Genomic DNA, 16,474 nt, shown 5'->3' on the forward strand with positions numbered 1-16,474 from the left:
AGGACTGTGTAATCATTTTTTCACATTAATTAAGAGCTTATTAAGAAATATCATGTAGTGGACACCCGGATGCCACAACTATGTATTTCACCTACTGTACCCATGTACATTTTTTCATATTTATGTCCTAATGACCACTACAGGGGGCAATTTTGCACTTACAACAAAATATTTATATTTTTAGACATTTTGTTTTGTTTTTTCACCCCAAACACTAATGTAAAAATTTTAATAATCCCAAACATTTTTTATTCCAGGTCTCAGGATTATAGCCTGCCCTTTCTATTGCTGTAGCAGTGAACCGTATCTGTAATGAATCACTGTTGAAATGTTGCAGATCATACTCGCAGTCGAAAACCAGAAGGTCTGGGGAATTCCAGACTTCGAATCTGACAGCCCCACAATGGCATCCGCCTGTGTGCTTCACTCGTTCCACCCTGTGTGAAGCAACACAACACATTTAGACTGTTCATGAGGCATGGCATAACTTCAATAAGAGTTTAATTCTGTTCATAGACAAGACATTTTGCTACGCACCGTTTTTCCATGGCAACGTTTAATGAAATTGAAAACAAATTCCAGTGTATTCCATTAAATATTTTGGAAATCGATGATCAGAAATGTCAGTAAGTTAAAATCCCTTAAGCACTACTGTAGTTTGTCGGTTGATAGAGAGAAAGTCCCTTATTGCCTGTGAGCAATATGAGATGGCTCTAAATATGGCTCTGCATTACATTGCCAACTTCTGCTGGAACCATGTTCGACTCCACTCTCACCATGCATGCTGAATCATGCTTTCCCAAAATATTGATACTCTTCTCTTCATTCTTGTCACCAGAGGGCCATGCTCTGTCACTGTAGGCCCATTCAACTACTGTGGTTTCACTGCCTCTATCAAAGAGTACCAATATAAAAAACATTTTGCATAATGAAAACTTGAAATGAATTGTGAACTTGCAGAAAGAAATACACAGACACTTAGATATTGGTTGTGACCAAACAGAGTAGGTTTGGTCTTTTTATTTCAGTTGATTTGTTTTAAGAAACAGTTGGCTCAGTAATACAATATGGGACTGTTTGTTTCTATCTCAGCTGTGTGTGTCTGCTACAGGCTTGGATCTATGGCTTGGACATGCCTTTGATAGTCTGGTGGTTCTGCATGCTCTCCTCCCACTTATTTCCACAGAACTTCTCTACTGTCACACTGAGTACAGTACCTGGGTCCAGACAGTGAGGAGCAACGCCTGGGGAAAAACAAACACACACATACACAAACCAGTCTGTTAACTTTCATGCATGGGACACATTCCAACAGCCCATCCTCCTTGTTTAACCACAAATATTACATGGTACGTCAGTATAAAGAAAAAGCCAACATGCATGATTGATACTGGTCGTCCTTACCATATCCATCAGGATTGGAGCGTGGGGTGTAGAAACTCTGGACTCCACAGATCCTACAGAATGTGTGCTTGGCAGCGTGTGTATTGAATGTATATGTGGTCAGATGATCCCCACCCTGTAAAACAAGAAAATCAACTAAGTTAAACATTAATTCATTGCCGGATTCACTAGCAATTAACCTGAACCATATATAAATACATTTCGAGTGAATCTGTTAGAAACCTCTATAAATTGTCTTACCTGTAAAAGGGTAAACTGATTTTTTGGCACAATGAAATGATGGTTCTGCTTCTTGGTGCAAATACTACAACTAGATAATGAAACATGAGTGAGTAATTTTGTCATTCTCCATTTTTCCCCCATTCATTACAAAGTGTGATGATATTATGTCCAGTTAATAACAATATAACAAACTAGTCATGTCAGTTCTCCATCTTTGTGATTTGAGACGTTTCTTCTCATTATCAGTCAGACCTGTCCCACAGGGCACAGACGTCAGTTCAACTTCTAGTTGTTATTTACATTTGGTTGAGTTGTCAACTACCGTGAATGCAACGTGTAATCAACCAAAAAGGTCACCCTTTCATTTGATTTAGGTTTAAAGGTTGGGTGACATTTTGCAAATCCACTTTTTTTTTTTTTTATCCGTTATTTTACCAGGTAAATTGACTGAGAACACGTTCTCATTTGCAGCAACGACCTGGGGAATAGTTACAGGGGAGAGGAGGGGGATGAATGAGCCAATTGTAAACTGGGGATTATTAGGTGACACTTGCCGCATTCACATGCTAGTCGGAACTAGGACATGTCCAACTTGCTATTAGTTGAAAACGGTATGTGTTAACTACAACCAGTTAGCAAGTCGGACATTTCAGTATCTAGTTCCGACTAGCACGTGAACAAGGCAACTCAGTTTTCCACATTGATTCAACGTCATCACATTGAATTCTGTGGTTGCAATGACCTGGAAACAACGTTGATTTAAACCGTTTTTGCCCAGTGGGGTATCTATTCCATATGTAACAGTACTCTTCTTGCGTTGTGTACAATCAATCCTCGACACGAATTCCAACATGTAGCACCCGTCATGGAGATTTATTCTTTAACAATGTACCTGGTAGGAACAGCACAAAATTGCACGTCATGCAATGCACGGCTCACCATCCAACTCTGCACTCACGCACGCTGGTTTGGTGCTTGTTCACTGGGCCATGTAGTTACCATAATAATACAATTACAATATACAATATAATATCTTTAACAATGTACCTGGTAGGAACAGCACAAAATTGCACGTCATGCAATGCACGGCTCACCATCCAACTCTGCACTCACGCACTGTACAAAATATATGAACCCCCCCCACCAGACACAGTAAGTTGCTAGCTAGTACTGGCGGGAATTCTTTACAACCAAAATGCACAACCAATATTCTCCAAAAAACATTGCATCTTATGTGTGATGTTCGAATAACATTTACAAACAAATGTATATAAATTGTACACTTAAATCATCACTTGGGAGTAAAAAAATCACTTATGATGCACAGTGCTTTGCAACCAACAACTTACCGCTGGTTTGGTGCTTGTTCACTGGGACGATTCTAATGAAACATCCTCCCTCGTAAGCAAGCTACGCAAACCAGCCAATAAGATGCCATGTTGAGTAGGTGACGGCAAGACAAAACTAAAACCAAAAACCCATTGGCTTAACAATAAAGTGGCAAGGGGAATCACCAATAAAACCCTGTTACACTCCCCCCTACTGAATTCCACTTGCAAAGAAAAATAATAAAAAAAATACAAAACGGCACTGTGCAAACATACCAGATACAGAGACACTCAACATATGTACAGAATAACTCAGAGGAAAAAAAAAAAATTGATATATTTTTATACTACCTAATAGAGAAACTAAAAGGTAAAGCTGTGTATATCAAGGATGCAGACCCTGCTTTAAATCAGTCACTAAATATTCCAGTCATTAGACTATTCTCCTTGAGAATTAGAGTGAAAAGCGGTTGATCAATCCCCTTAGCCCTCATAGGTAAACATGCCTGTTACATGTTAAGTACACTCAGTGACTTTAAAACATCCAAGTAATAAAATAAACTACCATAAGAGAGTTGATCATATCCGTCACATTACCATCTTGCAACCTCTAATCATGGTCACAATGATGTAAAAGCAAAACAAATAAAAGATGCCAATACCATTGACCCTCTATTCACATATTAAACCTTCAAGAGCTAACTGTCTGCTGATTCATAATCTCAATCAGTCTTGACACTGGTTTAAATAGTCTTCCTGCCCTTGACCTAATACGACCCTGACTACCTTCAACTGCATAAGGGGTAACAGTGTTGTGTACTGTTGCAATAGTGGGACTGTCAACACAGTCCGTCTGTAACTGATCAGGTAAGGAATGGTCCGAGTTTGGTAGGTCAGTACGGATATCGTAAATAGACTGGTCAATTAGCTCACTCACTACACTGTTACGGTCTCGGTCAGATTCTTGAAGACTCTCTGACCGAGGCAGAACTTCCAGCTGCAGTATATCTTCCACAGAATCCAAAGGTGGAATATCCTGAGCATCCAAGGATCGCACATCACCCTCCAGGCTTGTGTCACCTGTTCCTTCAGAAGGCAATTCTGACACCCACACTCTCGTTCTGTACTCAGCATCATCATCCACTGCAGTGTCCATGGCAGCTGAGACCATAAGGCTGTCATTCATGCCCTCAGACTCTGTTAAACCAGACATGTCTGTTCCCTCATCAACGGCAGCATGGGGAAGAGGAAGGAAGTTGACTGGCATTATCAGGTTGCGATGTACCGTCTTCTCCCGTCCAGTGGAGCTGTTCTGAATCTTAAAAGTGTGGCTGTCAGCATTCAACCCAGTGACAAGGTAGACAGTATCCTCCCAACGGTCAGCGAGCTTCCGCTTTCCCCGCTCCACCTTGTTAGCCAGCAACACTCGATCACCAATCTCCACTGGTGCTCCTCTGACTCTTCTGTCATAAAGGTCAGCATGCCTCTTCAACTGCTTCGCTGCAGATGCCTGTGCTGTATTCATGGCTTCTTTCAGATCTCTCCTCAAAGACTGAACAAACTGGTCATAGTCCACAACTTCTGGGTTCTCTATGACAGAGCCAAAGACTATGTCAACAGGCAGTCTTGGCGTCCTCCCAAACATTAGCAGGAAAGGGGCAAAGCCTGTGGTCTCGTGGATTGTACAATTGTACGCAAACGTGAGGGACTTCAGCGCCTGAGGCCATCTGTGCTTTGCTCTCGTTGGCAGGGCCCGGATCATGTTTCCCAACGTCCTATTCATCCTTTCGCAGGACCCGTTCCCCATCGGATGGTACGGCGTGGTGTGAGACTTCTGAACACCTGCAACACTCAACAGTTCGGCTATTAAAGCGCTCTCGAAGTTGGCTCCCTGGTCTGAATGTATACGGCGAGGCATCCCGTAGACACAGAAATAGTTGTTCCACAACTGATGAGCTACTGACTTAGCAGACTGGTTCGGACACAAGAAGGCATGAGCCAATTTGGTAAAGTGGTCAGTAACAACGAGCACATCCAAGGACTTGTTTGAAGAATCTTCTGCAGACCAGAAGTCTATGCACACTAGTTCAAGAGGCTCAGTTGTTATTATGCTCTCAAGAGGAGCTCTCGCTTCCGGTTCAGGAGTCTTGCTCACGACGCATCTCCTGCAGCACTTCACATATGCTTTTACCTCCCTCTCCAGGCCATGCCAGAAGAACCTCTGTCTTGTCAGGTAGACTGTTCTCTGTTGGCCCTGGTGACCAGCTTCATCATGGACACCCTTCAACACCATTGCTTTCATGGAGGCTGGAACCACATACAGATACGTTTTCCTCTTTGTAACCACATTCCTTGAAACACGATACAGTACACCCATCTTCATGGTCAACTTGTCCCAACTTCTGAGAAGACACAAAACCTCAACAGTCTCATGGGAACGCTCTCTCCGGGATGGTCTTCTCCCCCTCTCCACAAAGAAGATCACTCTGCTGATCACGTTGTCATCACGCTGCTTACTCATCAGTCGGTCGTGTGGCAGAACATCGACATCGGTCTGCTCTGATGGCATAACAGCCTGTGGAAGCTGTGGCAACAGCAGTGCATGTGAGCCCACTTCATCCCCCCAGCACCTGTGTGAATGAAGAACAGCTGCAACTTCATGTCTTGATAAAGCACCAGATGGGTCAACAGTAGCCTGACAGCTAATGACCACTTCGTTGGAGTCAGAGGCTTTGTCAAAGGGGTGGCTGGACCAGCGAAACACATCTTGCACTCTGTCTGTGCGCACAGCGTCGGCTTCAGCTAGTAAGGTCTCGTACGGGACCCTTGTCAGGCGATGGAGTGCACTGGGTCGTACGAAGGGCTCTCTGCTCAAAGCATCTGCAACAACATTTCTTTTTCCAGGGATGTACTTGATGTCAAACTCGTACGGTGCCAGCTTGGCGACCCATCTCTGTTCACAAGCATCAAGCTTTGCTTTGGTCAGAATGTATGTCAAGGGATTATTATCTGTCCATACCGTGAACTGCTGTCCCCGTAGCCAGTGCTGGAACTTGTCACAGATAGCCCATTTCATGGCAAAGAACTCGAGCCTGTGTGCAGGATACCTCGACTGCGCATAACTGAGGGACTTGCTCGCGAAGGCTATAGGTCTCGCTGTAGCTCCCTGTTCCTGCACCTGGGACAGCACAGCACCTAAGCCATTGCTGGACGCATCCACCGAGAGTAGAAAGGGTTTTTCGAAGTTGGGGTGGGCCAACAAAACCTGGTCCAGTAAGGCTTGCTTTAGCTGGAATAAGGCCTGTCTGCATTCTGTTGTCCAGTCGGCAGCCGTCAACTTCCTGACAGGTGAGCGTCGCTTCTTTTTCCAGCGTGGAGCCTTGTGTCCAGTAGTCAATCCAAAGAGAGGCTTTGCAATGGTCGAGCAACCTTCAATGAACTGTTGATAATACACCACCATCCCAAGGAATGACCTCAATTTCTTCTGAGATGGAATGTCAGTGCCATCTTCCATTAGATCAGCTTCTGTTACTCCTGTAATGGCCCTCACCTTCTCAGGGTCTGTAGCTACACCATCCGCACTAATGATATGCCCCAGAAACTTCACAGACCTCTGCAGAAAGTTACACTTTTTTGGCGCCAACTTCAGGTTGTGAGCCTTGAGACGCTCAAAAACCATTTCCAGGCGCTGTAAAGCCAGATCTTCAGTGGGCGCATAGACCAAGACATCGTCAAGGTAACACAGCAGGCTAAGAAAGTTCTGATCTCCAAAGATGTTTAGCATCATCCTCATAAAGGTTGCAGGACTATTACATAACCCCTGTGGCATACGATTGTATTCGTACAATCCAAATGGCGACGTAAAAGCTGTGAATCTCCGGTCATCCTCATGCACTTCCACATTGTAGTAGCCAGAGGTAAGGTCCATTGTCGAGAAAAAGGCATTTCCACCTAAAGCAGCCAGTGCGTCAGCCATACAAGGACAAGGGGAGAGGCGAACTCACTACTAGACTTCCTTATGATTTCACGTTCTTCCATCTCATTCAATGCTTGTTTGAGTTTCTCATAATGATTTGGTGAAAGGCGTCGGTAGGGCATTCGAAAGGGTTTCTCATCACTCAGTTGAATGCGGTGAAGACATCCGGAAGCTTTTCCACAATCCAACTTGTGCCTGGAAAAAATAGACTGGTACTCAGCTATGAGCTGGATGAGTTTCTTCTTACCAGCAGGAGACGCTTGACAGGAGTTGACATCAATATCAGTCAAACCTAAGTCACGTAAGACCTCAGGCTCGCTTGAACTGTCAGGTCCGTCAGTATCGTGAAGTTGGCTGGAACCGTCATCAGTCAGTGTCAAGTCATCTTGGCAGTCAGTGAGTATATCAGCCGTTCTCTGCACTTGCTGCTGCAAAGCTGCTGATGAATCATCATTCACACACGAACAGTCAAAGTCCTCTAGAGCCATGCAAGGAAAGACATCGGCTAGAGTGGCGTTTCGTCTCAAAGTCACTGTCTTCTGAGAAGGGTTTATCACTCTAACAGGGAGCCACCCATCCCCCCGCAATAGAGCTACTGTCCTCCCTACCAGTATTGACCTTGGTGTTGACCTTGAACTGCTGGGCTCAAGAGGACTTTGATACACATCATACACATCCTTGGGCGTTTCCATGGGTACACTATCATCAAAACTCCCAAAACCCTCCAGTTTAGGCATAGGTGTAGAAGCAACTGGAATTTTGCCTGAACCCCTACCAACAGATGGTGACAGATTAAATGACAGGAAACCCCTACCTCTCCCAACACCTTCCATTTTAACAATGGGAAATCAACACACTAATAAAAATGTAACTAGCAAAAAAAATGCATATATATATTTCTTTCTTTAACCTCACGTCAAAATCTAACCTATATCTAGTACACAGGTAAAACTCACCCTACTCATATCAGATATACATTAGAATTTCAAATAAACAAGTAACACAAAAGTTATATCGTTTATCTGTGAAGTGTCTCAGCCAGAGAAATCATCAATTTCGATAATAAAACGTTGATGGCGCCCTCTTGTGGCGAAATGCGATATCGCACTATACTGCACCAGCAACGTCTTATCTGGTTCTTCAACGGCAACCACGGCGAAGTTCTGAGATGGAAATCCAGCGAAGGATGATCCGATCCAGAAGAACGGTCACGGCACCACTGTAACAGTACTCTTCTTGCGTTGTGTACAATCAATCCTCGACACGAATTCCAACATGTAGCACCCGTCATGGAGATTTATTCTTTAACAATGTACCTGGTAGGAACAGCACAAAATTGCACGTCATGCAATGCACGGCTCACCATCCAACTCTGCACTCACGCACGCTGGTTTGGTGCTTGTTCACTGGGCCATGTAGTTACCATAATAATACAATTACAATATACAATATAATATCTTTAACAATGTACCTGGTAGGAACAGCACAAAATTGCACGTCATGCAATGCACGGCTCACCATCCAACTCTGCACTCACGCACTGTACAAAATATATGAACCCCCCCCACCAGACACAGTAAGTTGCTAGCTAGTACTGGCGGGAATTCTTTACAACCAAAATGCACAACCAATATTCTCCAAAAAACATTGCATCTTATGTGTGATGTTCGAATAACATTTACAAACAAATGTATATAAATTGTACACTTAAATCATCACTTGGGAGTAAAAAAATCACTTATGATGCACAGTGCTTTGCAACCAACAACTTACCGCTGGTTTGGTGCTTGTTCACTGGGACGATTCTAATGAAACATCCTCCCTCGTAAGCAAGCTACGCAAACCAGCCAATAAGATGCCATGTTGAGTAGGTGACGGCAAGACAAAACTAAAACCAAAAACCCATTGGCTTAACAATAAAGTGGCAAGGGGAATCACCAATAAAACCCTGTTACACATATATAATAAAAGGAAGGCCTATATGTACAGTGTTTATTAAACCATTCTGTAGTGGCTCAATGTGAAAATATTAGATTATCTTTGTGTTAGGTATGTCAAGTAATTAGGCTACTGGAATGTGATAAAGAACCGGCATACTCGCAATCGAAAACAAGAAGGTCTGGGGAATTCCAGACTTCGAATCTGACAGCCCCACAATGGCATGCGCCTGTGTGCTTCACGTGATCCATTCCCAGTCCCACCCTGTGTAAAGACAACACAACCTATTTAGACTGTTCGTGAGGCATTACTTCATGCTTCTTTTCAAAACTGACAGAGGCTTTGTTTTCGGGGTATACGCACCGTTTTCCCGTGCAACGTTTCAATGGAATGGAAAGCGAATTCCAGTGTATTGTATTCCGTTAAATATTCCACCAACCAAGATAGTGACGCGTCGCTTATCAAGGTTACGCCGCGTTCAAAACAACTGGGAACTCAGAGAAATATGAGATCAAATCATGATCAGTGATCTTCAGGTCGGAAAGTCAGAGCTCTAGAAAGAGGCCCGAGTTCCCGAGTTGAATTCTGAGTTGGATGACCGGTCAAATCGTTTTTCAAAGTAGGCGCTCGTTTTTACCGAGTTCCCAGTTGTTTTTAACGCACTGAAGTCGGAGGTCAAAGATTTCCGAGTTACCAGTTCCGAGCTTCCGGTTTTGAACGCGGCATTATTGCGAAACAACTTCCCTTGCTTACGTGGAATCACGTAGAGTCTGCCAGTGATGCCACCTTCTGTATCCATAACCCTCCCACATTACATGCTGAATCATGCTGTCCCAAAACACTGATACTGTATACAAAGCTCATTAGTAGCTTGGTAACAGTTGACAAACACTCAAACAAGTTTAATTTAATTATATTGTATGCTATTCACCACAACATTTGATTGGATTATCGCATGAATAAAGAACAATACATTTCTAATTAATAGGGATGATTACATAATTGAGTAGAGGGTTATAAGAAAGTTATCCAAAAAGGGCTGTGGTTACTATTGTACACAATAAAAGTATATCCACGTCTGTCTGTTGTGAGATCCCTAGTCAATCGTTTCTCATATTTTGTAAAACAATAATTTACATGAAGCAGTTCTTTACATACAGTACTCAACATAGACTTATGGAACATGTTTTGCATGAAAAGTTGTCCTCCCTCCCATAATTACAAACAGCCAGACTGGGTTGCAAAGTACAGCAGGCTTGCACAAACACATTCCAGTTCAGCTCAACTGGTCTTGAGGAAAGAGTGACGTGGCGATCACGCGTTGGGATTGAGTCACATGAAGAACCAACAGTCCACAGTGCTGCTGTGTATCCGTATGAGAATATTGTGACTGACCTAAATGACAGACCAGATAAACCAAGCCACTCCTTACCCTCAATATACTGTTGGCCAGTTATTGATTCCCTGGAAGGCAGAGGAATATCAAACTTGGCCCTCAGCTGCTCAAAACACTGACTGTTCACATTAAATGAAAATGCTTGAATTTGATTATGTCACAAATATAAGTTAACATGTACTGTATATTCTAGCTAAAGTGTCTGGACGGTGCTCTGTATGGACATGTCACAGATACCTTCATACTGCCAAAACAGTGTGCCTAAAAATAACTGAAAATAACTGCTTGGTCATTATGACACCAGTCTGTGCCTCTTCTTGAAATAAAACAGAAGGACTCTAGCATTTAACCTTTATTTAACTAGGCAAGTCAGTTAAGAACAAATTCTTATTTACAATAACGGCCTACCAAAAGGCAAAAGGCCTCCTGCGGGGACGGGGGCTGGGATTAAAAAGAAAAATATAGGACAAAACACACATCACGACAAGAGAGACCCCACAACACTACATAAAGAGAGACCTAAGACAACAACATAGCATGGCAGCAACACATAACACAGCATGGTAGCAACACAACATGACAACAACATGGTAGCGACACAATATGGCAGCAGCACAACATGGTAGCAGCACAAAACATGATACAAACATTATTGGGTACAGACAACACAAAGGCAAGAAGGTAGAGACAACAATACATCAAGTGAAGCAGTCACAACTGTCAGTAAGAGTGTCCATGATTGAGTCTTTGAATTAGGAGATAAAACTGTTCAGTTTGTGTTTTTTGCAGCTCGTTCCAGTCGCTACTTGCAGCGAACTGAAAAGAGGAGCAACCCGGGGATGTGTGTGCTTTGGGGACCTTTAACAGAATGTGACTGGCAGAATGGATGTTCTATATGGAGGATGAGGGCTGCAGTAGATATCTCAGATAGGGGGGAGTGAGGCCTAAGAGGATTTTATAAATAAGCATCAACCAGTGGGTCTTGCGACGGGTATACAGAGATTACCAATTTACAGAGGAGTATAGAGTGCAGGGATGTGTCCTATAAGGAGCATTGGTGGCAAATCTGATGGCCGAATAGTAAAGGACATCTAGCCGCTACAGGAACAACGTGTTAAATAATGTATTCAAAGAAAAGTTTGTGATGTTATGGAAAATAATTCAAACTCCATCAAGAGTGTAATATCAATCCAAACCTGATTGCCATTGTGTCAGGATGGTAAAGATCACAACTGGGTTGATATGTATCTCACCCTGAATCAAGAGTCAAAGGAGTTGTTCAAAGATGAAACAATGTAATTCATTTTGATGAGTGACAAAGTAGAATGTTTTTTTTGTACATTTATTTGGCAGCACTTACTTGTGTTGTCTTACCAAGAAACCTGTATTTACCATGAGGGTTGTTCAGCCAGTTTGTTCAACGCTATGACTAGCCTATCCATTACAATCCTGAAGTTGGTTACTCTGAAAATACTTATTCCCTTCAAACCTGTACATTTCTTTTTTACTCATTCTGCTGTGTCTCTAAATATCTCATTAATTTCTCTAGGTAGCGCTCTGCAGAGCAGGAAAGGTAGAGAGCCGTACTGGCAGTTAGTCCATGAGCCAGGGCCCAGGGGGGTTGGTTGGGCTCACTTGGGCTGACAATGTCTCATAGTGATTTTCTTGAAGGTCTACAGTATGTCCCTAAGAGTTGGAAAATGTTTTATACCAGTGCAGCAATGTGTTATCAGTCTTCCTTCCATCCCTCCATCCAATGCATTTTTCCCATAGGGATTTTACCCTATGACAAACAATGTCAGTATACAACAAGTTATTGCTCACATATACCCTTTAATCAAAAAAGGAAACCCTGATAGATTTTCATCTTTGTTTGCAAGTGGTTCTGAAAGGTCATGAAATTACCTTTCAAATTATATATAACATCACCAATTTTGAAAGTACCAGCTACAACTATTGTTAAAAAATAGCCCATATTGTGCCATTGACATTAGAATGTTGGAAGCTTAGCCATAGATTCCCATGTAGTGGGGAAGCTATGTTTTTGGATTGTAACTTTAGTGATAGAGGCACTGCATTTCACACACATAGCTAGAACTGTAATGTGTCTGTGTGTAGCTAGTGAGATGAGTCAGGCGCAGGACAGCAGATATGAGAAATGAAAGCAATTTTACTCAATAATAAAACAATACACATCGTATAAATACAAGGCCACAAATACGGACCGCTATACAATAAACAATTACTCACAAACAAACATGGGGGAACAGAGGGTTAAATAATGAAAAAGTAATTGGGGAATTGAAACCAGGTGTGTAAGACAAAACAAATGAAAAGTGGATCGGTGATGGCTAGAAGGCCGGTGACGTCGACCACCGAACGCTGCCCGAACAAGGAGAGGGACCGACTTCGGTGGAAGTCGTGACAAGAACAGGGTTTGCCTCTTGGTGGCCATCACAAGATTAATGTATTAATGTAAGCCTTTTTCCAATATGGCCGCTAAACAACTCAATGGTTGGATCGATTTCGCATGACCATACCTGTATGGAATATAATTGAATAATTTCTGAATATGTTTGAAACCATAATTGCAATACTTAATCTTCAAACATGTCAAATTGATTTATACATGCATATACATGATTTATACATTTATACATTATAAATAGTCATGGATGTGGGCTGATTAAAATGATAAACAATGTTATCCTTTAACTCCTTTCATTATAAGGGCTATAAACCTGTCCCTACATTCCATTACAATGTAGTAAAATTAATTGTTGAACCTGTTGAGGCCAATTATATAACTTTTAGTAGTCTAGAAACAGACCAATCTGCTATGGGCCCATAGTAAGAATATCTCTTAATTAAGACTAGCTATGTGTAATAGTTTGCTGCTCTCATCATCAAGATATTTGTTTAAAACCTATTGGCATCCTTATGGATGCCTGTCACGAACCTCCAGCGGAACGTCCAGCTGGACACTGGTGGAGTAGACTCTACACGTGATGCTCGCTCGATGTCTGCGTCCACCTCCCACCTCACCGGTGCCACCAGACAAGAGGCCGGAAGGATTGGAGTAGGATCGATGGACCGGTCCTCCTCCTCGGGACAGTTCGTCTGCCTTAGTGTTCTGGGAACCTGGTCTATAGGAGATAGTAAACCTAAATCGTTGAAAAACATAGCCCACCTTGCCTGACGAGTGTTCAGTCTCCTCGCCGCCCGGATGTACTCCAGATTACGGTGGCTCAGTCCAGATGAGAAAAGGATGGTGAGCCTTTTCAAGCCAATGTCTCCACACCTTCAGAGCTCTAAAGACAGCCAACAACTCCCGATCCCCCACGTCATAGTTCCGCTCCGCCGGGCTGAGCTTCCTCGAAAAGAAAGCACAGGGGCAGAGCTTCGGTGGCGTGCCCGAGTGCTGTGAGAGCACGGCTCCAATCCTAGCCTCGGACGAGTCCACCTCCACTATGAATACCAAAGAGGGATCCGGATGCGCCAGCACGGGAGCCGAGGTAAACAGAGCCTTCAGGCGATCAAATGCTCTGTCCGCCTCAGCCGACCACCCCAGATGCAAAGGCCCCCACTTCAGCAGTGACGTAATGGGAGCAGCCACCTGCCCAAAACCCCAATAAACCTCCGGTAGTAGTTGGCAAACACTAAAAACCGCTGCACTTCCTTTACCGTCGTTGGAGTCGGCCAATTACTCACGGCTGCAATGCTCACACTCCATCACCAACCCTGATGTGGAAATGCGGTACCCTAGGAAGGAGACGGCCTGTTTGAAGAACAAGTATTTCTCAGCCTTGACGTACAGGTCATGTTCCAACAGTCGCCCAAGTACCTTGCGCACCAGAGACACATGCGCGGCGCGTGTAGCGGAATAGACCAGAATGTCATCGATATAAACCACTACACCCTGCCCGTGCAGGTCCCTGAGAATCTTGTCTACAAAAGATTGAAAGACTGCTGGAGCATTCTTCAACCCGTACGGCATGACGAGGTACTCATAATGGCCGGATGTGGTACTAAACGCTGTCTTCCACTCGTCTCCCTCCTGGATACGCACCAAGATCCTGAGATCCAGTTTTGTGAAAAAGCGTGCCCCGTGAAATGACTCAATCGCGTGGCAATGAGAGGTAGCGGGTAACTGTACCCCACCGTGATGGAATTTAGACCTCTATAGTCAATGCACTGACGCAGACCCCCCTCTTCACAAAAAATAAACTTGAGGAGGCAGGTGATGTGGAAGGCCGAATGTACCCCTGACCCAGAGATTCAGAGACATATGTCTCCATAGTCACCGTCTCCTCCTGTGTCAGGGGATACACGTGACTCCTGGGAAGTGTAGCGACTACCAGGAGATTTATCGTACAATCCCCTCGTCGATGAGGTGGTAATTGGGTCGCCTTCTTTTTACAGAAGGCGATAGCCAAATCGGCATATTCTGAGGGAATGCGCACGGTGGAAATTTGGTCTGGACTTTCCACTGTCGTTGCACCGATGGAAACCCCTACACACCTGCCTGAGCACTCCTCTGACCACCCCTTTAGAGCTCTCTGTTGCCACGAAATCTTGGGGGTGTGACGGGCCAACCAGGGAATCCCCAGCACCACCGGAAACGCAGGAGAATCAATGAGGAAGAGACTAATTCTCTCCTCCCTAAACAATGCTCAAAACCGCAGTCAATAAAATTCCCTGCTGCGCTTGAATCTACTAGCGCCTTATGCCGGGAATGAGGGGAAAATTTAGGAAAATAAATTAACACATACATGTGACCAACAGGGGGCTCTGGGTGAGCCTGGTGCCGACTCACCTGGGGTGTCCGAGCAGTGCTCGGCCTGGCGTCTCCCCGAAGGACCCCTCCAGCACCGGTCAGCAGTGTGCCCTCTACGACCACAGCTGGTACAGGAAAGGGCTCCTCCTCCGGTCGCCCTCGCTGCAGCACCTCCTAGCTCCATGGGCGTTGGAGTGGAGGGGCTGGGGGATGAAACTGACAGGGCCCGATCCGGATGTCCCCGGGTCGCCAGCAAGTTGTCCAACCGAATGGACATGTCTATCAGCTGGTCCAAGGAGAGGGTGTGTCTCTACAGGCTAGCTCCCTACGGACGTCCTCGCACAAACTGCACCTATAGTGATCGATCAGGGCCCTGTCGTTCTATCCCGCGCCAGTGGCCAAGGTCCGGAACTCTAGGGTGAAGTCCTGTGCGCTCCTCTTCTCCTGCCTTAGATGGAACAGACGTTCACCCTCAGGTGGGTGGTCGAACACGGCTTGAAAGCGGCGGGTGAACTCTGGGTAGTGGTCCCTCGCCGAGTCTGGATCGTTCCATACCGCGTTGGCTCACTCCAGGGCTTTGCCTGAGAGGCAGGAGACGAGGGCGTTCACACTCTAACCTCCCGAAGGAGCCGGGTGAACGGTTGCCAGGTATAGCTCCATCTGGAGTAAGAACCCCTGGCACCCGGCCGCCGTCCCATCATACTCCTATTAAATGCGTGAAACAAAAATGGGCACAACCTTAACCGAGCAACATCGCAATAAAATAATCCCGCACAAACCTAGGCAGACAACAGGGTAAATTATACACACAGAAATGAAGGCAAATGAAACCAGGTGTGAAAGAACCAAAGACAAACAAACAGAAAAGGAAAAAAGGATTGGCGATGGCTAGTAAGCCGGCGACGCTGTCCACCGAGCGCCGCCCGAACAGGGAGAGGAACTACCTTTGTTGGAAGTCGTGACACATTGAGTTGTTAAAAGGCTTTTGTGGGGTTAATACGTGAATCCTGTGATGGCCCTGTATCTACAAATCTTTTTCAAACCTTGTTCTAACTGTCTGTGTGAAATATGGTGCCTCTATCACCAAAGTTACAATCCAAAAACATAGCTGCCCAACTATATGGAATTATATGGCTAAACTTCCAATATTCTCATGTCAATGGCACAATATGGGCCATTTTGAAACAATAGTTGTAGCTGGTGTTTTCTTAGTTGGCTTTATTATATATAATTTGAAAGGTAATTTCACGACCTTTCAGAACCACTTGTCAAACAAAAATTTTAATGTATCAGTTTCCTTTGTTAAGCGATTTATACAGGTCATTCTGACATGTACCCTAGAGGGTCTGTTGACCTGAACATTCCAAAAAAGGTGTCTGATGGATAGCTGTGAATCTAAGCTTTTCAATGATATATGATTAAAGGTTATATGT

General features: G+C 44.2%; 1 protein-coding gene across 1 annotated transcript; it reads right to left on the reverse strand.

Moving 5' to 3' along the window:
- Positions 1-983: 983 nt before the first annotated feature.
- Positions 984-9,618, reverse strand: cenpv (centromere protein V). Its single transcript, XM_055873479.1, has 5 exons — positions 9,232-9,618; positions 9,028-9,132; positions 1,645-1,714; positions 1,405-1,519; positions 984-1,244 (listed from the first exon to the last, which is right to left on the reverse strand). The coding sequence occupies exons 2-5, from the start codon at positions 9,117-9,119 to the stop codon at positions 1,120-1,122; spliced, it is 402 nt and encodes a 133-aa protein (XP_055729454.1). The 5' UTR covers positions 9,120-9,132; positions 9,232-9,618; the 3' UTR covers positions 984-1,119.
- Between the last annotated feature and the right edge of the window lie 6,856 nt (positions 9,619-16,474).

Source organism: Salvelinus fontinalis, chromosome 2 (genome assembly GCF_029448725.1).
Source record: "Salvelinus fontinalis isolate EN_2023a chromosome 2, ASM2944872v1, whole genome shotgun sequence".
NCBI lineage: Eukaryota > Metazoa > Chordata > Actinopteri > Salmoniformes > Salmonidae > Salvelinus > Salvelinus fontinalis.

Bases quoted from the DNA above. Each gene is read 5' to 3' on its own strand.
- cenpv (XM_055873479.1), bottom strand. From the start codon at position 9,119: ATGGATCACGTGAAGCACACAGGCGCATGCCATTGTGGGGCTGTCAGA. The intron at 1,715-9,027 runs GTATGCCGGTTC...TTCATTATCTAG, and splicing joins CTTCTTGTTTTCGATTGCGA to TTGTAGTATTTGCACCAAGA. The intron at 1,520-1,644 runs GTAAGACAATTT...CTTGTTTTACAG, and splicing joins ATCAGTTTACCCTTTTACAG to GGTGGGGATCATCTGACCAC.